The 27434-nt window shown below is 37.7% G+C and overlaps 2 protein-coding genes and 1 pseudogene across 4 annotated transcripts; 2 read left to right on the top strand and 1 right to left on the bottom strand.

Moving 5' to 3' along the window:
• Positions 1-1981: 1981 nt before the first annotated feature.
• On the top strand, positions 1982-6781 carry LOC142530608 (pentatricopeptide repeat-containing protein At2g45350, chloroplastic-like; annotated as a pseudogene).
• A 2175-nt stretch (positions 6782-8956) lies between these two features.
• LOC142530786 (uncharacterized) lies at positions 8957-16328 on the top strand. Of its 3 annotated transcripts, XM_075636617.1 has the most exons (10): positions 8989-9093; positions 10695-10910; positions 13137-13208; positions 13317-13451; positions 14086-14233; positions 14637-14726; positions 15320-15374; positions 15475-15597; positions 15821-15877; positions 15974-16328. In XM_075636617.1, the coding sequence occupies exons 2-10, from the start codon at positions 10777-10779 to the stop codon at positions 16096-16098; spliced, it is 939 nt and encodes a 312-aa protein (XP_075492732.1). In that variant the 5' UTR covers positions 8989-9093; positions 10695-10776; the 3' UTR covers positions 16099-16328. The 3 variants fall into 3 exon arrangements, with proteins under 3 accessions (XP_075492733.1, XP_075492732.1, XP_075492734.1); XM_075636618.1 differs by lacking the exon at positions 10695-10910 and having other exon boundaries at positions 8957-9093; XM_075636619.1 differs by lacking the exons at positions 8989-9093; positions 10695-10910 and adding an exon at positions 9105-9123.
• Positions 16329-16821: 493 nt separating this feature from the next.
• Positions 16822-18603, bottom strand: LOC142531963 (UDP-glucuronate 4-epimerase 3-like). Its single transcript, XM_075638247.1, has one exon. The coding sequence runs from the start codon at positions 18292-18294 to the stop codon at positions 16987-16989; it is 1308 nt and encodes a 435-aa protein (XP_075494362.1). The 5' UTR covers positions 18295-18603; the 3' UTR covers positions 16822-16986.
• Between the last annotated feature and the right edge of the window lie 8831 nt (positions 18604-27434).

The following is a 27434-nucleotide window of genomic DNA, read 5'->3' as shown; positions in this document are numbered from 1 at the left end:
CTCCCTGTTCGTAAATTAATTTTTGATCTACTATCAATGGCAGGAAAGGGATTTGACCCCCATGATATTCGAAGTGAAATGGGAAACACAGATGATGTTGCCCCCAGCACGACAACATCTGTTACAACACCCACTGTGGAATCGCCGCTACCTTTGATACTTGCTGTTGAAGACGCAGTGCCCCTGGAGATTATTCAGCCAGGTGAGCCTGGTAATCCACAGGATATTGATAACCCACCTATCATTAGGGTTTTCGATCCTCCCTCTCCTCCAAAAAGACGCTCAAAACGACAAGCTGGGTATAACCAGACCTCACGTCGGGCAAACGTTTCCGATACAAGGGTCAGCCATCTACTCGCCCCTCGCTGATTGATCCAGCAGACACCTCCGGTGATGACTCTGATGATGCGAATTATGAGTTTGTGGCCCGCAAGAAGAGTGCCCCTCCGCCTACGGAAGGCAAGTCTACCTCCATCAATACCACTAACACCACTGAGCAAACAACCCATGTTCCTCCACAAGAGATCTCGCCCTCCACTGCAGAAGAAATCACGTTGGCCCAATTTATGGCCAACCTGAAAAATCAGAAAAGTGACGCCCCTGTCGCTCCTGTTGCTCCCCAAGAAACTGAAAAGTCCACTGATTCCAGCAATTTTGCTGATACTCCTGCTGCAGTCAATGAAGCCCCTGAAACAAACGAGGCAGTGGACGAGGATACTATCAATGATGTTGCCGACACCTCTGACAACACTGATCTTAGCGAGTATGATCTAGACGGTAGCTACAACTCCAAGTTTTATACTGAGAAGTCACTCTCCAACTGGGATCTCTATACCAACAGGGAGTTTGTTGAAGAACGCAACGCTGATATGGCAGCCTTCTCCCGAAACAATTTGATCGAGTTTCTTAAAACTCGTGGTCTGCTCTCTACCGTCTCATCTGTATTGCCCTATTGCCATAAAGCTGTGGCTGAATTCTATGGCAATCTCTCATCGGGGGTCAGTGATCCAAGATCGGCCAAATTTGGCAAGGTTTTTGTACGGAACAAGATATATAACTTTGACCCGCAAATCATTAATGATTACTACAGCACACCATCTGTTCCTGAAGGCCCTCCACCAGATCTTGATGAGGTAGTCTCTGTACTAACTGGTGGATTGATTGGCAAATTCCCTGCCCATCCACACAAGGTCTCAGCTGCTAAACTCACGACCCTATACTCTGTCCTGCACAAGGTTGCCACCCGGAATTGGACGCCGTCCACAAACACCACGGTGGTTACCAAATCTCAAGCACTGACTCTGTTTGCCATTGGCAATGGCACTCTTAATTTTGGGCGTATGGTATTTTACACTGTGATGCAGTATGCTGATGGGGGATTAAAGTCATCCAAACTCCCATTTCCCAGTCTGATCTATGGGATACTGGTGTCTCAAGGGTTTGTTCGCAATGTTGATGAGGGTCTATCTGATTTCCGAGAAACAATCAAAATTGCCAAGGCCCTGTTCAAAGGAAACCGCAAAGTTGACCTTCCATGGAAAGACTCATCCAACGCACCGAATGCTACTGGACCATCTCCTGCGTCTACCTCTCGACCACCTAAACCTGGTTATGTGAAGATTACCGTAGCGGGTGCCCAGACCCATCTCGATCATGCTCTTAAGAAAATTGCCCAGGCTAAGGCCGACTTGGCCTACTATGAGAGTTTGGCTGCTGCCATCAGTGTCATGTTAGATATGGCCGTTCATGGACAAAAAGGGGGAGATGATCAAACTGGTGCTGGTCCGTCAGGGACCAAGGATGATGAAGAAGAAGAGGACAGTGAGGATGAAGAAACTGAGGATGAGGAGGATGAAGATGATGATGTTTAGATTTTGTTGGTGTTTAGATTTTGTTGGCTTAAATGTTTCTATCTCTGCTCTTAATTGTCTGTTAATATTTGTGTTTGTATTCTTGTCTTGGCTAATATCTCTAACTGTCAATGGAACTGGTGCAGGTGTTGTGTTAAGTGTTGCCAACAATTCTAACAACACCCCGTACTAACAGTATTTTTTTTCAGGGGGAGAAAATCTAAAACTCAGGGGGAGTTGATTTGATCTTAACACGGATAAATGAGTTTGATCTCATTTTGTCCAAGAAAGGCAAAAAGGGGGAGAATAAAGAGAAATAAGATTTCGATTTTAAATGATATATTTTATTTATTTCCCTAATAGAGTTTTCCTTGTTAATTTGATTGAGCAAATATTTGATATGATTTTGCATTCCTTAGATAATGAGATCTTAATTCAAGAGATATGGTATTAGTGTTTAAAAAGAGTTTATTCCTAATAAAACTCTCACTTTCTTTGTATTTTAGGTTTCCTTGAGGAGATATGATTCTTCACCTATAAATAAGAAGAAAAGCTCATTGATAGCCGCCGCTTCAATATCGACCATACATACACACACGTTGCAGAGATTTACAGAGAAAAATTATTCTCGAAGCCGTTGCTGTTTGGAGTGGTGATTCCCGTGTTAAGTTGAATGGTGCCAACATCTATAGACAACATCCGTAACGATGTTGACTGAAGATTGCATCTAGTTGATAGTGGTTTCCGGGATCAAGTTTTTGCTTTCTTGTTTTAGTTTTATTCTGGTTGTTTGTTTTTTAGAAAGCATTTGTTTTCTCAACTTGTTGAGGAAATTGATTTTTGTCATAATCACTAGTGTTAGGTTTTTGTAAACGATTTGGTTTTTCTAGTGATTAATTTTTGTCATAAGGCACCGCACAAGTATTAATACTTGTGCATATTTAATCTTGTCCATCTATTATTTCAAATCAATTTGTGTTATAAAAGTTAATTTTCCGCTGCATATAGATGTTGTCCGAGATGTTGTAACATCTGGCACAACATTTAATTCTGATAAAACACAAATTTACTGTTTTTAATCCTATACTGAAAGTCTTATTATTTGTAGCATCTGTCGGACAAAATAATCCTAACAGAAATAAACCAAATCCATGCAAGTTTAATTGTCACTGGGAATATATACAACCAATCATTGATATCAAATTTAGTTCTCGGTTCCGCGTTCTCACAACAAAAGCCCGTCGTTAAGTTTTCAAGGCACCTATTTTTTGAGAAGGATTACAAGGATTCATTTATCTGGAATACATTATCAAGTCATTCTCGCATGGGAACGAACCTGAGTACTCATACAATGTGTTTGCTTTAATGCTTGTCAGTGGGGTTCTGGTGGATGAGTATTCCTTTTCTTTTGTTTTAAAGTCATGTGCAGGGTTGCGATTATCAAATAAAGGAATGCAAATTCATGGGTTGATGTCAAAATTTGATTTTAGTTCGGATGTGCTTTTGCAGAATTGTTCGATTTGTATGTATGTAAAATGTGGGTGCATTCACTTTGGCAAGAAGATGTTTGATGAAATGCTTATTAGAGACTCTTTTACATATATTTGATGATTGATGGTTATGTCAAACACGGGATGGTGACCTTAGCTCGCGATTTGTTTTGATTTAATGCCAATGGAAATGAAGAATTTGATCACTTGGAACACAATGATTAATGGGTTTGTGAAATCGGAAGATGGGTACAAATTTGCTTGGGAATTGTTTGTTACAATGCCTGCAAAGGACTTGGTTTCTTGGAATCTGATGATTGATTGTTGTGCAAAGAATGGGAGGATTGCAACGGCAGGCACCTTGTTTCATAGAATGCCGAAAAGGGATGAGGTCACTTGGGCTAGCATGGTCAATGGGTATGCAAGAATGGGAAAAATTGAAGAGGCTAGGAATTTTTTTGATGCTATGCCTCGAAAGGATGTGATTTCTTGCAATTAAATAATGGTTGGGTATGTTAACAATGGATGTTGCATGAAGGCAATGAAAGTGTTTCATGATATGTTAAGTGTGAGTTGTGATTTGACTCCTGATAGTGTGACTTTTTTGACTGCTTTATTAGCAACTACACAGTTAAGCGATGTGGATGAAGGGATTGGAATCCATCAATACATGGAGGAACATGGGTTTGTCGTCAGTGAAAGACTCAGTGTTGCTCTAATTAATATGTGTGCCAAGTGTGGCAGCATAGATCAAGCGCTGGACGTCTTTGAGGGTGTTATCCAAGAGAAAAACATCGATCACTGGAATGCCATGATTGGTGGATTGGCTATTCATGGAATGGGTGATTTAGCTTTTGATTTTTTCATTGAAATGCAAAAACTTTCCGTAAAACCAGATGAGATCATGTTTATCACAATCTTGAATGCATGCGGACATTCTGGAATGGTCAAGGAAGGTATCATTTGTTTTGAGACAATGAGAAAATTCCACAACATAGTACCTAACCTCCAGCATTATGGGTGCTTGGTTGATATTGTTAGAATAGCAAGGCATATAAAAGAAGCTGTAAGAATCGTCGAGCATAGGCCAGTCGATCCAAATGACGTAATTTGGCGAACGCTGCTAAGTGCATGCAATAATCAAGAAAACAAAGAGCTTGGAGTGCCAATTGCCAAGCATTTAATTGGAATTGATTCCTACAATTCAAGTTCATACATACTTGTATGGAAAATGTATGCCCAGTCTGGTTTATGGGAATATGTTAGAAGAGTTAGGAACATTATGAAAGAAAGGAATGTAAATAAGATTCCATGTCGCAGCTGGCTTGAGTTTGATGGAACAGTGCACGATTTCTTTGCAGGGAGTACTGATATTCATCAAGTAAAGGAAATCTTCTCGTCATTTGGTGGCTTGCCACAAATTATATGTGCTGGCAATGAGAGCATCAAACATGATCCAAGAAACCTTTGAAATCATGGAACGTGCGACCTCGTTCTGTCTCTGTACAGAAGAGGTGAACCGTTGAACATCAATCGTTCAGTCATGACTACAAAAGGTGTAGCATCTGTAATTATTATAGTTGAAATGTACGTATTTTACCTGTAGATCTTTATAAAATTAGTACCATCTCCACTAGCATGCTGCCAGCATACTTCCACGGGTTTTAATTTTTCAATGTTTCTTTTTTTTAGTAAATGGCAATAGGTATTCAAAATCAGTTGGACCGAAAAAATCGGTCCGACCAGATCCATGTCGGCCGAAAAAGGGAAAGTTTCTGGTGTAGTCCCAAATTAATTTTTTGACCCAATTTAGTCCCAAATCTTCACAAATTTTTACTCACTTGGTCTTTTCGTCAAATTGAAGCTCAAACTAACGGAATAAGTGCGTAAGCTTCTGCCTTGATCGAAGAAAGCCCAAAACAAATGCACTAGTCCTAATCTATTTGTCCTCTTCGAAGCTGGACGATTGCTAAATTCAGCAATCCTCCTCCACGCACCTCTGCACGCTCAAGGTAAACATGAGATTTTTCATTCGATACTCATTTGTTTTCAATTCGATTTTCTAGTCTACGCTAAACTATACAATGCCCGAATACTGTTGTAACATAGATGGGCATACCATTCAAGAACAGATTTGCCTTCTTCTTTTTTTACTGTATTCTTCTGCAGTTTCATGGAGAAAATCGAACAAATTATCGATATGTTTAAGACATGTAAAGTGTTCGGTCGTTCAATGTTAATATTACGTAGTTCTGTCCAACAGGCGAACCACATAGGACACAGAAGATGTCAACAGCTATGTGTAACCCAGTTGTCATCATTATTTCTTTTTTTTTATCCAAAGGTTATGTGCACTCTGCATGAAATTAATAAGCGAAAAATTATTGTAGCAATAGTCTAATAGTTTCATGACAATTATTTGGGCGTTTTCATTGAATAGGCAGATAGACGAAAATATCACAACTTTTATGATATGAGTTCACCGAAAAGTTGGACAAATTTTGGGTGAAATTGCAAGTTTGGTTGCATTTGATGGTCAAATATCTCTTTTTTTTTAGTCCAATTTCAGTTTCATCAAGATGCAAGGGCCAATGAGTTAGCTAGGTGTACATAGATAACCCGCAACACAATCGATTTAAAGTAGAAATTTGAATCTTTAGGCATTACATGAGGGAGAATTATGGGTGTCTCCTATTGTACGTAACTTATGAGTTAAGTTATTCTTTTGAAAGGTTGAAACACAATATCTCAGAACAGATGGTACGAGTGAAAGCACGAAACTGCTTTAATTCCAAGAACATATTCCTTGATTAGATCAATGTTTATTCATCTGTGAAAGCAAAAGATACAGCCCCTCGCGAACCAAATTAAATTATAATGCATACTTCTAATCAAAATAAAAGAGCGTGTACATCGACTTCCTTTACTTCACATCAGAGCATATTTCGGCGCCAAAATTATGTGAAAATTTATCTTGCACATTCAAACTTTTTAGACTGATGGCACATATTGGTCACATTAATAACATTCGGTTTTTTTGTTGCAGTAAAACTGGATTTCGATATAGCTCTATTTCTTAGAATGGTGGTGAACCCTTGCATTTCAAGTTATCTTTTATTATAATCATACTTGTTTATATAAAATAATGAAAAATTGCTTTTCATTTTTTTGTGTATTGTAGTGGAAAAATTATGTTGTCTTCTCGGACGTAAACCTGGTGTATATGAGACGTGGGAAGAAGCACACAGTCAAGTCAACAAATTTTGTGATACTTCTCATAAATCATTCGAGAGTAAGGATGAAGCTATTAGAGTAGGTGTCCAACGAGCCAGTTTATGTCTTGGGTTTTATTGACTCTTATGTCAAAACAATCTTTATTTTAATAATATTTTACAGTTTTATCCAACATGACATTTATTTTATCTGTATAGTCATGCAAGCTTCATAGATAAAGTCATTGCATACTATAGATACCATAAGGTCTGTCTCTCAATGCAACATCAACAAACTCATTTAGAAGTGTACTGTATATTCAAAACAAGTTTCTAGTCGAATCAGCCACCTAAAATAAAGATAAAGGTCATTCGAACTTGAGGCTAGTATCTGTGACGTAAACTTCATGTTTCATTGGTAAGGACATGAAGATGTTCATTCATATAGATTAGTGATTATTTGATGAAGCACTAAACAACCCTCCTTCTGATTGTCCAAGTGGATATCAACATTGATGATGAAACTAAAGAAGAAAAAGAAGATATCGATGGATACAAATCAAGTGACGAGGCTAATGACGATTATTATGACATTGATATTTCATCTATCATATTTTCAAAGATTTTTTGTCTTATTTTTATTTTTTCGATAACATTTTGTTTATTGCGCTTTTTTCGTAAAACGTATGTTGCGCTTTAAAATTAGCGTCTTTTTGTGCCTGGCTTTTGACAATTATGAGTTATATACCATTAGCCCTTTGACCCGAGACAACGTAGGGCTCTACGTACTAGCATGCACTTTGATCCGTTAATCGACTCCATTGATGGTCATCAAGTGGCGAGGCTGGGTGTAGTTCCGAAATATGTTGGAGCAAATGCGTTGTAGTCGGGTATTCATCGTTCGTCTATGACTGAAGATATCTTATGTAATCTCATTAGTTAATAGTGCAAGGAATCTCTGGCCAGAATATGACATGTGTTTTAGAGAAAGCTGATTTCTTAGTTGCACATACGAAGTCACTATTATTACTCAAATATATATAATATCGTTATCGAATTCATTTGCAACTCTCGATATTCCAATGGTTGCGGATTAGATCGGGATATATGAGTTGAAAGTACCGTAATTTACGTTAACCATAATTAAAAGTTCTTGCAGACACTATCAGTGATAGATCATTGAGCGATGCTACTAGAGGATCTTATCATGATTCGATGTGTGCAATCAGACTTTAGTTTGATCAAGGTGTTGATAAAAAAAAAGGACTAATTAGGATAAGTTCAACTAAAAATAAATGTTATTTTGAATCACATGAAGTTGTGAACTCATAACTAGTTATGTCCCTGAACCATTGAGGATCACACAAGTATTGAATTCTGTGTTCTCATTAAGATAGTCAAGTTGAAGAAATTGAATTTGGAAACTGTAATTTGATGGAGAACAAACAAATTGCTTATAAATGAGTTTATAAGTGGATTTTATACATTGAAAATTGTCGAAGTTAGTTTAACTGGTAAGTGGGGAGGGTGGAACTGTCTGGTTTGGTGAAGGAGTTTACAAAACTGACAACTGTAAAAAATGAATCGATAGAAATTTGATATTTGAAATTTTCAATTTCATTATATGAACAAAATTTGTATCATTGATACATCGGCGCTGTCAGATCGTCGATCTGGATTATACTGAGTTCACAATTATTTATTTAGTAAATTTAGAATTTACTAATTAAATAATAGTATTAGTAGTAGTGACTACTAATATGTACAAAATTCTCGTAAAATATTCTAAAGTGGTATAGAATTAATTAAGTAATAATTTAATTAAGGAAATTAAATAATAGTTATTTACTTTTAAATATTTCTATGCATATAGTATATGTGCACTTATAGATGGATTAAAAAATATATATATATGAAGATATAAAGATGTGTATATAAATATATTATATGTTATCATAGTTGATTAATACATAATATAATAAACATGAAAATTTTATTTAATAAAAATAAGTAATCCTTGTGAGAGTAGGATTATGAATGCTAGTAGAAGAATGACTCCTAATATGACAAAGAGTCAAACTCCATAAATATTTCATTTAGTGTTATATGAAATAATACTATTTTTGCACATAGAATTTGTTAACCAAAATTTTTCTCCCTCTCCTCCCACATACAATTTTCAGCCACTTGGGTTTTTCCACGAGAAAAATTCACGGCCACTTTCACAAATTTTTATTATGTTTTAAAATTCTTTTTTGTAAAAATAAATTAATATATAAATAATAATAATCATATCAAATTAATTCATGTATACGTATAAAAATTAAAATAATCATATAAATTTCACATAAAAAAATTAAATATTTAAAACAAAAATGGCTCACCCAACTTTGTGGTTTATCCTATATATATATCCACGGCCCCGTTCCATTTACCCATTTAACCCTCCGGATTAAAGGCCTTCCTCCATCTTCAGCTCCGCCTCCTCCGACGCCGGCCGTTCCTCCGCCTCGGCTGTTGCTCAAGTTTCATAAATCAGAGGTCAGGGTTTGTTGAATCTCTTATTTAGCTGTGAGTATCTTCATATTATTTTGTTATCGGTGGTGCAGTATCGATACATTAATGGTGATGACTGAACTTCAAAAATACGATAATCAATTTCACCACTTCGATTCAAACTGTGTTTGTGATTCTTTCTTAAGTTTCGAATTTTCGAAGATTAATTTCCTTGTAATGTTTTTATGCTTTATTCCCTAATTGTAATGGTAAAGGTCGGATATTTCTGTTTATCCCCCCTTATTTATCCAATTGTAATTTCATTTCCAGTTGTCAAAGTTTTGTTTCATCTTCATTTGATTTTCGATCTTCGTACGCTCATTAACCGCTGGAGTCTGAAATTTTCAACTTGCACAAATTTGAATCGAGCTCTAGCCACCGCTCAAACATGATTTACAACCGAGATATGTCATGAAATTTATAGAGCATTTACATGGAGAAGCTATTCCACTTAAAAGACTTTTTTAAGACAATTGATGTATATGGAGAACTTTTTAAAAAGTGCTAAAAAAAATGCTCGAGGTTTTTTGAAATAGAACACTTGTGAAAACCTGAGAAAAGTACTCTTAATGTATAATATTTGTATCCATTCTGGTCTTTTAGTTAATGTTGTGCATTCAACTTATTAGCCCTAATGTAAAGCACAAGGGGAGAGCAATGTTGGCGCAGCAGAAAATATAGCTCCAAGTAAAACTTCCTATTTGAGACGTGGTGTTTTTCATGTTTACGTTATACTGACAAGTACAAGTTGATAAGGGAATCAAATATTTTATACAAGCATGCACATATTTAACTTTTTTGGTTAGAAACTGAATTAATTAATATGTAAAAGATACTATCATTTACGTATATGTTTCTGTAACAGGTTAAACTTATATAACTTATATGTTTTACGATTTCAAATAAACATCTCGGATATTTCTTCTATAAATGTGTTTATTTCTATCATAGCTTTAAAGTGCTGCAAGTTTGTAAGATCAAGTTGCACAAACTCCAGGGAGTGTTTGTATCTTCTGCTGACCTATACTTTCCAGCTTCCACTGCCACAAAGCAGCTTTAGTCGTAAAATTTTGGGTTTGAAATGTTATCTCTGCATAGATGTGTGTTTGTCTGAGTGCACTGTGTGTGTGTGAGGGCGGTTGAGGGTGGGGAAAGGAATATATGAAGCAAAATAAATTTATCAGATGTTCCTACTATATCACGCTGAAGTCCCAATCGTAATGAAATATGATAAGTGTGATATTTATTCATAACTGGTAAATTTTGATTATTTTTTCATGAAATTTGCTATTATGTTATAATGCCTTTGGTGTTATCATGAAGAGTAATCATCGTAATATATGTTGCATCGTGCAATTCATTTATTCTAAATCTGTTATACAAAATCACGTATTTGTGTTAATTCAATTGCGTTATGCATTTTATTTTGAAATAGTTTGTGTATTCTATCCAGGATTAAGGATTAATTTAATGCAGATAACAATAGAAAATAACAGCGATGTGCATTAATGTGTTTTTGGCTAGTTGATGCTGCAATGGTCTTGTAAAACTTGTTTATTGGCATTGACGGACAATATATTGTACAGGATACTACTTGTAGATTACTGAAAATTAAGTCAAAGAGCTCGGTGTTGATTCATTTGTCACCCTCCAAATCAATTGCAAATAATGAATGACAACATATCACTAGACCTTCCTGTGCCGGACAATATACTTCAGCCATTATTAGTTGCATCTGACACTACTACTTTAAATGAAGCGCTGGAGCGTCTCATTGACATAGCCAAAACTTGTGATGGCAGGTTAGACCTTGCTTCCAAGTTAGGGATGGCAATGAGCGAGGGTGGGGGTGGGTTTGTCATCCCCACCCCCGATCCCATCCCCGATTCTACCTAATCGGGGAATCCCCATCCCCGACCCCACTTGAAAAACTTTTTTTTTTTACGAAACTTCAAGTTTTCATTGAATTGACACAAAAACTTTTTAATTTGACTTAAAAGAATATTGATACAAAAATTCAATGACTTACATAAAGCTAATATTATTTAAACAATACACATATCATGACATTAACAATCCATAGTTCTATCTCCTCAAAAAAAAAATCCATAGTTCAATGAGTAAAAAAGATCAAACTCGTTAGCATCATCGATTACTTTCTTCTCGATTACATCACTCCATGCAGTAATCAGTATTACTGTTAGTGCAGGACTCCGGCTACTACAAAATAATAAGACAGAGAGAAAAAATATATAAATTTAAAACACTTTAATACAATAACAACAACAACTTATTGCATACCTCTATGTTAGAATCATTGTCAAAACTTTTGATCTTTGAAGCTATAGAATCTAATAAGACAAAATAAATAAAAAATATTATAAATTAAAAAAATAAATAAAGTATCATAAACAATTTGTTTTGAAACTATTTAATATCTTGAGTTTCATTGCATAACCAATCTCGAGCACATATCAAAGCCTCCACATTTTTAGGATGAAGTCAATTACAGTGAGCACTTAAAACTTTCCCACTAATACTGAATGTTGATTCAGAAGCAACAGGCGTCAGAAGAATGGCCAACACATCCTTTGCAATATCATGCTAAATGAGATATTTGATCTCATCCGTCTTCCACCAACATAGGATATGAAATTCAGTTGTATTTCTTGGCAAGGAAATTCTTCTAAATAATAATCCAACTCCGACTTCTCAAGTTCAGTATTAGTATTAGAATCCATGAACATCTCAAATTTATCAGCATAACTACCACGCTTAGGAAGTGATGTCCTTAAATATGAAGATTGTGAATCTTTCACTTCCTGAGATTGTTTGGATTTCTTTTTGTGCTCTCCAACGTCATACAACTTTTTCTTTATTTTTAAATCTCAAATGAAGACATATCACCATAAACAAAAGGATAATAAAATTGAATTGTCTTCATCTTGTACCTCTGATCTAAAATGTTCTCAATTGCCAATAAACAATTTATCACTTCCCAATACTTTTCAAACTTTAATTTTATATTTGTTGCCATTGTATTCACAACATTATCATCCGGAAGAAGCCAATCATCAATTGTCAACTTAATATCACAAATAGTTGAGAAGAAAAGATTTATAGTGGGATACTTAGTCCCTGAAAACTTTTTTTTTTTTTTGAGTAATCGATAAGAAAGTATAATTTTTTAGTTCAAAAAAAATATAAGAAAGTAGAATTTTAAATTCAATATGTATAAATTCCTTAAGTCAAGGATGCAAAATTAATATTCCAAAATATATGATAATAATTTTTTTAAGTGTTTATATTTACTCTTTACTATTTCTAAAATTTTTCAAAACAATTTTTTCGTGATTTATATTTATTATTTTTATATCAATAATAATATTTAAAAATAATATAAAAATAACAAATTGGATAGAGCAAAAAGCACTAAACAATTTTTTCGTGATTTATATTTTGTTATTTTTATATCATAAATGTTTATGATACATGATTTCATTTAGCATAATTTACGATCCAAAAATGCGTGAAATAGTTCGAATTGAACAAGCAAAAATTATGCAAAAAAGAGAAAGAGATGGATAACAAGATGATATGTTTTGGAAAATATTTGAGTGATTTTGGAGGATCTGGATATAATTTACTAGATTATTGATTATGTGTTTTCCTTTCCATTGTTGTTTTTGTATTTGTATTTGAATTATGTATTTCAATTTAGTTATAAATTATATTGTTATATTAATTATTTGTATTTGTATTTGTATTAGCCTATTATATTATTTATAAATCATTCCTTAATTATTTATAATTAAATGATTATTAAAAACAAATACTTGTATTAGAAAAAACCAAAAAAATAAAATAAAATGCAAGGCCTGAGGACCAATTTTGATACGTAGAATAGAAATCAGGTGCAAAAACTAGATGTGGGTTTCACTAACATGCTGTGGCACGCGGATTCCGCTCTACCGCCCTCTTACAAATCCAATCCTCCTCATCGCCTCTCCTTCTCTGCTACGTTCCAGATTCCGGCTCTTGACTTTGATGGAGAATCGTCAAAATCCCACCACCGGAAACCCCTATTTCACTGCATCAAGGTATATTTTTGTCCTATATTTCCTCTTTTTTCCCCTGGCAATTCAAATTGTTTGTTTTGGCCACTAATTATCAGTATCTCATCGAATTTGTGCCGTCATTCATGGCAGAGGTGTAGGTGGAGGAAGAAGAAGAGGACTGGAGATCAAAGATACTGAGGAAAGATCGAGGGGTCGCGGCGGTAGATACGGAGGTGGCAGCGGTTCTTCCGGAAAAGATAAAATCGATGCTCTAGGCAGACTCTTGTACGCAGCTATCTACACTCTTTTATCTTTTGTTTCTTGATTAGCTCATGACTCTGCTTTAGTATTATTGATGCTTTAACACTAGACTTCTTTTATGGAAAAGAAAGAGGGCCTATATAAAAATGAATAGGGGAATTGGTTGTAAAGAAAGACTGGACTTTTTATGAGAAGGAATCAGGAGGGACATAGTAATACTTTTGATTAATTCCGTTTCCTATGGCAATTCAAGCTTGATGAAATTCAGTGTTAAAATTTGGTTTTCATGATGTTGTGTTATTGAACTTTGAAATTTCGGAAAAGAATTTGTGTGAAGGTTTTGATGACCAGTTTATGTTCGTAAAGTGGTGTAATTCTTGTTATATCGATTGATTTTCACTTTTTTCTCTGGCTTTTTATGTGCTAATATTTTGCAACTAAAAAATGATGTCTTGGAAGATGAGTATTTGCATTTAATTTTCCAGATTTGATTAGGTCTATTAGGTATAAAGCTTGTTGCCTTGCTCAATCGCCAATAATTTTGAGGTGCTGACAGTACACAAATTAAAGCCAAAGATTATGCATGAATGTGCATTGATTGGATATATCATACAGCTTATTATTTGCTATCATTAACTATTTGTTATTAACATTTCAGAACACGTATACTGCGGCACATGGCTTCCGAATTGAAATTAGATATGAGGAGTGATGGATATGTCAAAGTCCAAGATTTGCTGAAGCTAAATCTGAAAACTTTTGCCGATATCCCATTAGAATCACATGATATTGCCGATGTTAGAGAGGTTTGAGTCTTTATTCTGTTTGTGTACTAAGTTAAGATGTCCATTAATTGAGATTAAATGGATTATATGCATTTATCCTGTAGTTATGCCAACACTTTGATGCTATTGCATTGGAAATGTTTTAGCAAGTTTTTACCTTTCTTTAGTATTTCATCTCAACGTGTCATGTCTTGTTTTTCCTTTCCTGGAATGAGGAAATTATCTAATACAAATGACATACTTTCTTGAAGAGTCCTTTTTTGTGAAATGGCTACCACTTTTTAAATAAGAGATGGCTTCCAAAGATTGTCTTTTGGCTTATGACAGTATCCGATCATTTAAGTGCATTGGCATATCGTATGTCAATGTGTCATGTACAGCCATTTTTGCCAGATTGATTTTACTTTTTACAACATGTTTACAGGTGGTTAGGAGGGACAACAAGCAACGGTTTAGCCTGCTGGAAGAAAGCGGGGAGCTGTTAATACGCGCAAACCAAGGTCACACGATAGAGGTGACATATCTCCTCAAAGTTTTTAACCAGGGCTACATTTTGATGTGTGTCTAGAAGAGCATTATTATTTTAAAGTATATCCAGGGACCTGAATTCTATTTACTGCTCCAACTCCTGTTAGTTGTTGGAATGAAGTTTCCTTGGGGCATTTGCGACTTCACAGGGATGGACCTATTCTGCTAGAAATATTTTGGAATTGCAATTCGTACATGGTCCATTATTTTTAGTTATCTGAAAAACATGCAATTTACATCCAAACCTTCTTAGATTTGATTAAACACTTATACATGCCTGACACTCGGTAGTGGACTGATAACGACAACTGGAGTTGTTGCGAAATACTCTTGATTTGATTTATGTTGAGCTGAAAGTGCATATAATAGCTGCTTTTCGATTGAGTCCAACTTGCATGATGCTAAGATGTGTTGCAGTTTTCTCTCTGACTGTTGAACAAAAAATTCTATGCAGGCACAATTTTATTTCATTCCCTACACGTACATTGAAGCTGGTTTAGAATTGTATCTTGTTTACTCTTCTGCAATTGGCGTCATGCCTTCTTAATTCATTGTTTCCTCGTTCTAATACCCTTACAGACTGTTGAAACAGAAAGCTTGTTAAAACTCATACTTTCCCCTGAGGAAATTCCAGGTTATACATTTCAACTTTGGTTTCCCTTTTTTCACTTCTTTAATGAGACGTGCTTCTTTCATCTTTTTCTAAGTGCTTCTGCCTTTATGATAAAGCGCAGTTTGTGTACATGGAACTTACAGGAGGAATTTGGAGTCGATTTTAGAGCAGGGCCTCAAACGCATGAAGAGATTACATGTACATTTCTCTTGCGGCTTGCCAACAGATGGAGAAGTTATTAGCGGTACTATATTTTATGCTAGAATAGCATGTTGAAAATTTTCATACTTTTTTTGCTCTGAAACAACATTCTCTTATATGAATACAATATAACATAGATAGGTCCTTCTATGTTTATGAATCAACCTCTATGTGTCTGTATCCAAGTATCACGGGGATTCAATGTTTATTTGCTTGGAAAAACTGTCATCTGCCTCTGATAAATGTTGTTGCCATTCAAATTTCAGGTATGAGACGCGATATTAACTTGTTGATATTTCTTGACGTAAGAAAAGCTATGGAAGGTACTAATTTAATGACTCGCAAGTCGCAACTGATTATTTCCAATAATTAGCTTTTTAGCTTTATTTATTATCGTTTCTCAACTTCTTTTCTTCTAGAGGGGATGAAGCTTTACATATCCGACAATCGAGTGATTTTAACCGAGGGCTTTGGTGGAGTGGTGCCCATGAAGTACTTTTTGAAGATAGAATCTTGGCCGAAGAGAGAGCCTATACCGTTTTAGACGGGAATGAACAATGTCTTTACTCGTCCATGACACATGGGACCTCCCCTATTCCCCACTTTAAATAATTGAAAGGCGAACTTGTTTAGAGAAAGATTACTCATTTCTTGAACTTTATGACATTTGTTCTCTCTGCACGTGGATCAACGTTGTAACTTTTCTGTATTGGTGTACAAAGTTATGCAAGGAAAATTCATAAATACCACAAATAAATCATGCAGTACAGTGAATCATGTTACGTTTTCAGTTTAAATCAATTAAGATTGACTATGTTATATGTAAGTTTTAATAATTTTTTTTTAAATTACTTAAATGACAGAAAATTGACTTTAAGTTACTGGTGCACCTACGATAGCCGAGAACAGGTAGTAGTAACACACTTGAAATAAGCTGGTGGAAGAGAGTCAATGTGGAGAATACGGTAATTGATAAAAGAAATTGCCAATCAATTGAGAAACAAATACAATCTAGACTAGTTGTAATCCATCCAAATAATGGATTCTATGGTCTTTCAAGTTTTCTGCATAACAATCATTATACGAGAACTGTATGTGCTGTTTTATTTGAATGAAACTCCTGATATATACTTATCCATTCATTGGAAAATTGCACCATCATTCGCAAATTCTACAAAGATTAAACTACAAAAATTGTCCTTGAGAGACAAGAATCAATTAGTCCTTTCATGAAGAGCAGAACATGATACCAACGTAACAACGTCCATCCAACGCAAAAAGTTCCAAGAACTTCCTCCTAAGTTGATACCATCATGATATGTCGAAAATGGATTGGCTGGGTGACTAATATGGATATGTTGACATACAATAGAAGAATAAAAAAAGAACCGAGGATAGAGTGATCCTATGGCACAACTGAGAAAAAAATATATCACTGTGCACTCTTATTCCCGTTACTATAGTAACCGAGGTACCATCGAGTAAATTTCTTCAACCCTGTTTGAAGGTCTGTCGAAGGCTTATACCCGAGCTCCCTTTGAGCCAAGCTTATGTTGGCATGTGTAAATTGTACATCCCCATTCCTTGGTAACTTCATCACCAACCTCTTTGCCTTCACCTTGAGCAATGTCTCCAAAATGCTCACAAGATCTGCAACAGGCACAGGAGCTGTGTTTCCCAAATTGAAAACCCGTAATTGTGCAGGCCCCTTTTTCTTGCCACCGCTACCTGTGCTCTTCTCGGAAGTATCCAATGAAGCCAGACAACCCTTTACAATATCATCTATGTAAGTAAAGTCCCTTGCCACTGTGCCATGGTCAGCAGCCTCAAAGATGGGAATTGACTTCCCCTTCAGAATATCCCTACTAAAAAAGAAGTATGCCATATCTGGCCTACCCCAAGGTCCATAAACAGTAAAGAACCTCAATCCAGTGAGTGATAGCCCATATATATGGTTATAAGTATGTGCAATCTCCTCACCAGCCTTCTTAGTTGCAGCATAGAGACTAGCAGGCTGATCAGTCCTATCCTTCTCCGAGAAGGGCACTTTAGTATTCAATCCATAGACAGAACTACTTGACGCCCACACGATTGCAGGCTGAGGATTGGCACTCTTGCAAACCTCAAGCAAGCTAACAAAGCCGGCGATGTTGCTATGCACATAGGAGCTGGGGTTCTCCATTGCATACCGAACACCGGCCTGCGCTGCCAAATGCATAACATGCGTGAAGGCCACAAGTTCGAAAAGCTTCTTCAACAGGGAAACATCATTGATATCACCCTCCACAATGTACACCCCATTGCGCTCTAAGAGCTCTTGCCGCGCCCTCTTAAGTAAAGGATCATAATAATCATTGAAATTATCAAGTCCTAAAACACCATCTCCCCGCCGTTTAAGGGCGGAGGAGACATGAGAACCTACAAAACCAGCAGCCCCTGTGGTCAGAACACAAATCCCATTTCTTGACCTGATTTTAGCAGAGGCTCTTACCCTTTTCTCCCAGTTAGCATCTCCATAAGAGCTGGTTCTGAGGGACCTCCTAGAAACATCTGCCGGTGCGGGAGGTGAAGAGGAGGGTGATTTAAAGAAGAATAATATTACCAATCCAAGGAAAACAAAAGACCAAAAAGTGATCTTGGCTAGGCAAGAATGTAACCTCAGCCTATTGTATACAGACTTCTCCATTTTGAACTTCCCCGGGGTTGATGGAGCGCTGTCAATGTGCTTAATCTGGAACATAATCCTCCCAGAAAAACTTCAAGATTTGGCAACTGCCACTTTTATGAAGAAAGCTTGAAAAGGTCACTTTCTTGGATTTCTTACGTAACTGCCAGGGTCTAGTGTTAAAAAATAAACGAAAGCGAGAAAAGATTGATTTTTTCCTCTAAATTTGATGCATGTTGCGTCGAAAATTGGTTTACGAAAGAAAAGGGTGCCTGGACAAGGTGGCGTTGGAGAGTCTTTTACGCTTCTTTGACCAGTGAATGTTCTCGTTTCTTGGAGCCAGTGGTTGGTGGTAATTTGTCTTCCCTTCAAATTGGAGAGATATTTTTTCTTTCTTTTCCTATTAGTTTATAAAGTTGCAAATGAGATTTGAGTTTGATTGTGAACAAGGCAATAATTCATAATTGAGTCTCTAAATTTTGTCATTTTCCCCGATTTCGTCCATCTAGTCACGTGTGTTATTTGAATCTCCCAACTTTTATATTGCGCCTTTCACCTTTGTTGTTACCTCGAACGTTAAAGCTGATGGATTTTACATATGAAATGAACATGTGTCCGTTAAAATCTCAAAATATCTCAAAATAGCACAATGGAGAGGGATCACACTTACAATTAGGGAGATGAATTTCATAGGAAGGACATGATGAATCATGGCTAAGGTTGCTACATCATTTACTTTTGAGGGAATGGACTCGCACTGTTGCATATTTTCTGCTCGCAAGCGCGCAGTTGTCAAGTTTTAAAATAAGAGATAAAGTATTGTTCCCATGAGAAGTGTATATATAAAAATATATCAGTGCTTGTAATTAAAATAGTCGCAACTTTATCTAGAAAGATTAATAGACATATTTGGTGCACGAAAATGAATGAAGTGCAAATAATATTAATCGAATCACCGAATTGAGAAATATCAATGAGAGAAAATATCTAGATGAGTGATTTTGCTTAGTTTCCGCGATAACTATTCCCGGATGTCTTTATATTCATGAATTCCAGTCATTTAATGGCCAAGAACACTTAATTATTTTATTCCCATTTTTCTTAGTGACGAATAAAGTGTATCATTCACATTTCGACTCAAATATTGCAAATAAAAACCTAAGTTCAAATTAGGGATGACAACTTTCCCCACGGGTTTGGGGCCCCGCGGGGAAAACCCGAAACGGGGATGGGGATCCCCGATTTTTTCGGGTTTGGGTTCGGAGATTTTTTAAATATCCGATGTAATTCGGGACGGGTATGGGATTACTATCCTCATCCCCGAAATATCCGAACCCGCCCCGAAAATAATATCAATAATAAATAATAGTATTATTACTATTAATAATATAATAATAATAATATTTTTAAAAATATTATTAATCTTATTATTATTATTAATATTGATATTGATATTAATATTAATATTATCTCTAATAATAATAAGTTTTGGTTTGAGAAAATCTCCGAATTCGTCATCGTCTTGCCATATTAATATTTTTGAAACGGGGATGTGGGCGGGGATGGGAAGTTGATCCCCGAAGTTTCGGGTTTGGGGATTCTCCGAACCCGAAAAAACGGGGATTGGGGCGGGTATGGGGGTGGGGATGGAATTTGGGGATGAGGATAGGGATAGCAAACTCGCCCCCACCCCGGACCACTGCCATCCCTAGTTCAAATGCTATATGCAAACGATGATCTTACCTAGACCTCGCTAAAGTTATACGCATTCCGAACAATATAAGCATTTAACGATGTGTCCCTAACAATCCATAATTATAGTCCCTTTCCCGACTTGTAAATTAATAAAATAACAAACAATTTATGGTCAGTAAATTGAAATCGATAAGAACTAGGAAACACAATTAAACCAATATGAATTTAATCATATAAATAACTGAGTTAAAATTATCGTGTCAACAAAGCTACATCATCCTCTAGAATGAAAACGTTAGTTCATAGCGAAATCTACACAAAAACAAAGCATGTTTGAAGATTTAGACATCTCAACACAAGAACTCAAAAAGGGCGAAAGGCTAGATAACAAATCCGAAGTGGTGTCTCTGCCCCCAGCTTCGTCGTTCGAACAATCCTTGCGTTCCAGATATTCTTCTCATAGTGTGTGCTCTTCGTCTCTCACAGTTATTCTCTCCAAAAACTGCAACACTTTTCCAAAAACCCTATTCTTCCTTTTATATTTCCTTCGAGCCCGTCAAAATAAGCCCAGTTCTCAAGTCTTCGTGTGTGTTAGCTCCCCCGCGCTTGTGGTTCAGTGCCTAGTGCCCATAGGGTCGAGGGTTAGCACCGCGGCGCCTGTTGGTTAGTGCCTAAGCGCTTGTTGTTCGGTGATTCTGGTGCTGCGGCGCTTGTGGATCGAATATCCAGGCATTGCAGTGTGGCGCCTAGGCACTTCTTTTCCTCCCTTGAAGCCTTAGCGTTGCGGCGCTTTTTCCTCGGCGCTGAGGCATTTGTCCACCATCATTTCACGATAAAAAAACACCTCTAATTGTCATCAACCATCCAATAGATATTCATCTTCTGCACGACACAAAAACACCAATAACAAGATAATTTTGTCTGAAACTAACATAATTCACATGGATTCTCGTATAAATTAAGTGCAATTCTCGCACTTAACAACCCCCCCCCCCCAAGCTTGAACTTTTGCTAGTCCCGAGCAAATAGAAATAAGAACTCAATCAAGAATCAATGCTAACAGCTATAAGTCATGGATATGCAAATATTGACCTTGGTCTCTGACTTATCCATTTTCATGTTATTGAAAATTACTCAAGAGTCACGTGCGTGTGTGATATATCAATGTTTATTTAACAAATAGAATGCTCAAATAGATTCACAACACTCACTCGCCTTATAAACTCAAGAAATCTTCAGTTCAATTCAACCCACACTTCATTAAGATACAAATTCACTTACACATATCACAAAGACTTTAATTGTGGGGACCCGGACGCTAATCAATTCTTAATCGTCATCAGGATCAATTACTAATCAAGTAATTAAGGTCATAAAATTTTTTTTCTTTTTAATGCGGAAAGTAGTGAGATCAAACTAATATACAACTCAATATAAAATAAAGTACAAGTCCTGTACCGTCTACAAATCAGTAAAGACTAAGGTTCAACATCTAATTATCAAGTGCCAAAACCCTATATACATCAAAGTCTGAAGTCCCCACTCTATCACGATCTCTCCTCATCTCCTGGACTCTGATCCTGTCCCACCTGTTGTCATGTACACATACAAACAAGACAACAGCCGGATAATTCCAGTGAGAATATAATTCCAGTATAAATCAACGAAACATGCAATCATATGATAAACATAAAAGCATGGATAGATAACAGCAATATATATCAAAAGCTGAAACGTAATCAATATCAAACTGTCGACAATGCTCGTGACTCCACGACTAAGACTAGACTCAATCCTAGTCTAGGGATCCCGGTTTTCAGATGTGGGTATTCCTATATGTGAAGACCATGCACTACGGAAGTGCACCAATTGTGGAGGAACTCATACAGCCAAAATCACTCCATTTCGGCATAAATCTCGAGTGAGCACCTTGAACCAAAAAGTGGCCACATTCATCCGGGAGAGGTTAGTGCAATCACCCATTGATTAAGCCATCAGCGTCATTCGTGGAGCCATCAACGCAGCGTCATTCGTGGAGCGACTTCAGAGCTTACCTTGTAGCAGATTATTCGTGCCTATAAAAAGGAAAGCTCCTCATTCGAAACTTGCACATCCAAATTCTCGAAATCCTCTCTAGCAGCACCGTATTCTCGAAGCTCTTCGCCCTTTAGTAACAAAGCTCTGCCGCAATCTCACCGTTCACGTTTATGTTTCCTTGAGCAGTCAGAATACTGTAAGTGGGCTTTTGCTATATATCTTTCTTTGTAAGTGGGTTCTTGATACTATTTTATTTGGCACACTTATTTCTTTTTAAGTGGGCATAATATGTTTCGAAAATAAATTAAACATGACTTTGAAAATTCGGTCGGCGTGATATATTCATTTCCATTTGGTATTGAAATCCCTTGAATTGTTCTTTGTTCGATATCAGTTAAATATGTGAAAGCATGTTTGAATTTTTTTTGAAATGCACTGTAATGACTCGATTTAGAAATGGCAAAAGAAATTCCGAACTTTGATATACTTTGTTTAGGCCCTGATGCGGTGGGTTATAATAACCGTTCCTTTGGCCTCGCCCCTTAGAGGAGTAACATATAGGGGACTGATCAGTAAAAACCGTAGAAAATGAGATGATTTTCAGTGCTATATTCGTATTTGTGTTAGTATTTGATTCAACATGCTTAATATTGAAATTTTGATAATTTATTCATATGTATATCCTCGATAATGGTCATACGCGATCGCCCCCATTTACTGAGTATTTCTCCAAAATACTCACCCCTTACTTTCCCACCCAGATAAGAATGAGAATCAAATTGAGGATGAGGAGCAAGACTACTTTTGGGGATGGTGATGAAGCAGTCTAATTCGGGACCCCTCGATTATTCTGTCTTATGATTTCAGTATCGTGTATTTACGCTTCCGCATGTTTCTCTTTCTTTTGAGTTGTAAAGACAGTGAACTTTTGGGAAATTTATGATAATAAACTGGTTTCGGTTTATGATGTATTACGAGGCTAGTTGTTTTTCGATCGTGTGGTTGTTAAACAACGCCGGTGTCATAAACCGGTCTCGGGGCGTGACATTTAAGTGGTATCAGAGCCGCCAGGTTCATAATCCGGTTGGGGAAGGAAACTGTCAAAAAAAAAAAAAATATGCGGAATTTTATAAATCGGCCAATGCTATCCCCTCCGGAACGGCCCAACGATCAAGACTCCCTACCCTAATCCAGGAGCTACAGCGCGAAATCGCGAAATTCCTTCGTTTAGGCCTCCGAAACCTCGATTTTGCCGTTTTAGGAAAGTTTTGTAACTCCTATAACTTTTCGTAGAAAACTCCGAATTCGATTCCGTCAACTGTTCTGGAATTCTCTCGACATGTGCTTCGAATCCATATGTCTATCCCGAAACTTTCCATTTTTGGAAATTTTCGAAAAGTTTTATTTATTTTCCTTTATTTGACTCTATATGACTCTGATATTTTATTCTGGCCTATTTTTGATATTCTGAGCATTTCTCTTTTTCCAGGAAATGGCTCGCATACGTTTAACTGCTTGTAAGAGTGTAGCTTCGATTACTCATAGAGAGACGTTCCAGCTAGACAGTCCCCGACCTCGCCCGCGCGCTCAGTCTCCTATACGTTTAGATGATTTCGCTCTAGCACGCCACGATAGGACGGTTAGGAGGCTGAGAGCTAGCAATCTGGAGAGGAGGAAGCAAGTGGAGGATCTGACTACCAAGCTATTGGCAGCAGAAAAGAGGATCGATCAGGTATATGAGATGTTCCAACTCGTTAATGAAGATAACGGCGAACTGCGAGAGTCATTACAACTGACGAGGGGCCAAACCAAACAAGCTATGGATGAATTGGACCGACGTACCGTAGAATTGGCTGAAGCTCGTCACGCACGGGTAAGAGATGAGGAGAGAATGGAAGAGTCCTGGAAGGTGGTCATGCAATTGTCAGAAAATAACCAAAGGCTATCAAAGGAGATAGACGAAAGGAAGGCAAGAGAAAAGGCACTCATCCAGAAGGATCAAGCAAACTGCGCGCGTGCAAAGAATGAGTTGGACAACGCGATAGGGAAGATTCTGACTCATAGGGAACAGATTGCTGAATTAGAATCGGAGAATCAAGACCTGCAGATGCAGCTGGCAGAGTTTTTAGACCCGGATGTGCCGGAGAAGGATTCCGAGGAGGAAGAAGCCCCGCCTAACGTAGCCGTAGGGAATGGAGAGATAGCAGATTAGAATATTTTAGTGAACCATTTTTAGTTTATTTCCGTTGTTGCTATTCCAGTAAATCCCCATTCAGTTGTTTATGTTTATTTGAGAAATCAATAAAAGTTGTTATTTCGATTACTTGTTGGCGTCAATTTATTCTCGCACAAATTATTCAATGAATTCTATCAGTTTGCGCAACAAATATCTTAGAAACTTGTACGCTTGTAGGAGATGGCCGGAAGACCTCCCCGAAACAATCGCAACCCGCGATACGCAAACGTTAACAACCGCAACAACAATGAGGAAGATCCGAATGCTGACGGCAATCCACCTCCTAGAGTGGGCCTGAGCCAAGTAGATTTAATGGCTATAGCCACCATAGTGGCAACAACTATCCAGGGTTTGGGAAACCCCAATGGTAACGGTAATCAGCAGCCACAACCACCACCGGCACAGAATGGGATCAAGTATCATTATGAGTCCCTTCGTAAGAACCGTTGCCCAGTGTTCAAGGGAGACGCCGACCCTGAGAGTAGCCAGAGTTGGTTGAAAAGCGTGGAAACCCAACTGCGACTGCTAGAGATACCTGAGGCACTTAAGGTAGAGGTGATAGTGCCATTCCTGGAGGATAAGGCAAGCAAGTGGTGGGAAACCGTCTCACCTACCCTGACAGCCGCCGGAGCAATCACTTGGCAACAATTCAGAGATGTCTTTCTCAAACAGTATTTCTCAGCAGAAGTCAGACTTCAGAAACTGAGCGAGTTTGAGAACTTCTCGCAAACTCTAGACATGTCAGTGGTAGATTACACCTCCCAATTCAATGACCTTGGAACTTATGCCCCGACAATCATGGCAGATGAAGTTCTAAAGATGCACAGATACAAGAAGGATTTGATCAGCCGTATCCAGTCATCCTTAGCAGTTTACCAACCTACAAGCTTTGCTGATTTAATGGGAGCAGCGATAAGAGCTGAGACGGATATCAAGCGTCGGGAGAACGAGAACAAGAATAAGCGACCTCTTACTGGACAGTCATCTCAAGGGAAGCCACCATTCAAGAGACCGAATCAGTCCAGTGGACCCTTCAAAGGTGCTTCGTCCCACCCAACTTACCAAGAACCAAAGATGTGCCCCAAATGTAATAATCGTCATTCTGGAGAATGCCACCGACAGACGGGAGCATGTTTCAATTGTGGGAAATTAGGGCATCGAATTGCTAACTGCCCCGAGCCATTGAAGAGAAGTACCAAGCCTAATGCTGATGCTAACCTCAACAAGCCAAGGGAGAATAAGCCCAACGCTCGTGTGTTTGCAATAACCCAAGAAGAAGCAGATGATGCAAACGATGTCGTGCCAGGTACTATTTTTGTCAATGAAATGCCAACTTATGTGTTATTTGATAGTGGTGCTACTCATTCATTTATATCTAAGAGGTTCACTAAGAAACTAGGGCTTACGTCTGAATTACTAGTTGAACCATTTAGAGTAGCGACTCCTACTAGTAAGACAGTCGAAACACATAGAGTGCACCGAAAGTGTAAAATCTGTATCAATGAGCACCTATTCCAAGCAGAATTGATACAACTGAACATGGTGGAGTTCGATATCATCTTAGGAATGGATTGGTTAGCAAGAAACAATGCGATGGTAGACTGCAAGGGAAAGAGTGTTAGGCTCCGAACCCCGAACCAAAAAGAGGTCGTGTATCATGGCAAATCCAAGGAACGGAAGTCACTTCTTTCCGCATCCCAAGCATGGAAAGCCATGAAATCTGGAGCAGATATCTATCTAGCAACGATTAACGCAGTAAAGGAAGAAATTGAACTTAAACCGGGGGACATCCCTATCGTGCGAGATTTCCCAGACGTCTTTCCAGAGGAACTACCAGGGACAGTCCCGGATCGAGAAATTGAGTTCGAAATCAATTTAGTGCCCGAAGCGGAACCCATCTCCAAGGCACCGTACAGAATGGCACCAGCTGAACTTAAGGAGCTAAAGGAACAACTTCAAGAATTGCTAGACAAAAAGCATATTCGACCAAGTGCGTCTCCATGGGGAGCTCCAGTACTTTTTGTCAAGAAGAAAGATGGGAGCATGAGACTGTGCATTGACTATAGGGAATTGAATAAGATCACTATCAAGAACAAGTACCCTCTTCCGAGAATAGATGACCTGTTCGATCAGCTTAAGGGAGCCACAATATTTTCCAAATTGGATTTGAGAACGGGCTACCACCAATTGAAGGTAAGGGCTGAAGACATCCCAAAGACGGCCTTTCGGACAAGGTATGGACACTACGAATTCACGGTGATGCCTTTTGGTCTGACAAACGCACCAGCAGCCTTTATGGACCTAATGAACAGAGTATTCAAGCCGTTCCTGGATCGGTTCATAGTGGTATTCATTGATGACATCCTTGTCTACTCTTCTAGCAAAGAAGATCACGAAGAGCATCTCCGCCTCACTCTACAAACCTTAAGGGAGAAAGAACTCTATGCCAAGTTCAAGAAATGCGAATTCTGGCTAAACAGTGTATCCTTTTTAGGGCATGTAATATCGGAAGCAGGAGTATCAGTGGATCCAAAGAAAGTGGAGTCAATTCTAGATTGGTCGAAACCGAGAAACGCCACAGACATTAGAAGCTTTCTTGGATTGGCAGGCTATTACAGGAAATTCGTTGAAGGATTCTCTTCCATAGCCGTACCATTAACAAGGCTTACTCAAAAGAATTCTAAATTCATTTGGGATGACAACTGCGAGAAAAGTTTTCAGACATTGAAAGAAAAGCTCGCGTCTACACCAGTGTTAGTCTTGCCCACTGAAGATAAGGATTTCACCATCTACAGTGACACATCGAAGGAAGGGTTGGGATGTGTACTCATGCAAGAAGGAAGAGTGATTGCCTATGCATCAAGGCAGTTGAAGCCGCATGAACGAAATTATCCCACTCACGACCTCGAACTGGCAGCAGTCGTCTTTGCTTTGAAGATATGGAGACATTATCTCTATGGCTCCAAGTGCGAAATCTTCACGGACCACCAGAGCCTCAGATACTTGTTCACCCAAAAAGAATTAAATATGAGACAAAGGCGATGGATTGAGCTGTTGAAGGATTATGACTTGACCATAAGCTACCATCCAGGTAAGGCAAACAAAGTAGCTGATGCTTTGAGTCGGAGGAATATGAGTAAGGTTACCTTAGCTGCACTCTCCGCTCAACCATGTCTGCGAGAAATCGTCAAGTTGAACCAGGATCGAGACCCAGTTCTAGTAAAACTTAAGGAACAAGCTAAGGAAG

The sequence above is a fragment of the Primulina tabacum genome, chromosome 17 (assembly GCF_025594145.1).
Source record: "Primulina tabacum isolate GXHZ01 chromosome 17, ASM2559414v2, whole genome shotgun sequence".
Lineage (NCBI taxonomy): Eukaryota > Viridiplantae > Streptophyta > Magnoliopsida > Lamiales > Gesneriaceae > Primulina > Primulina tabacum.
This window is presented reverse-complemented; position numbering and strand designations above follow the sequence as displayed.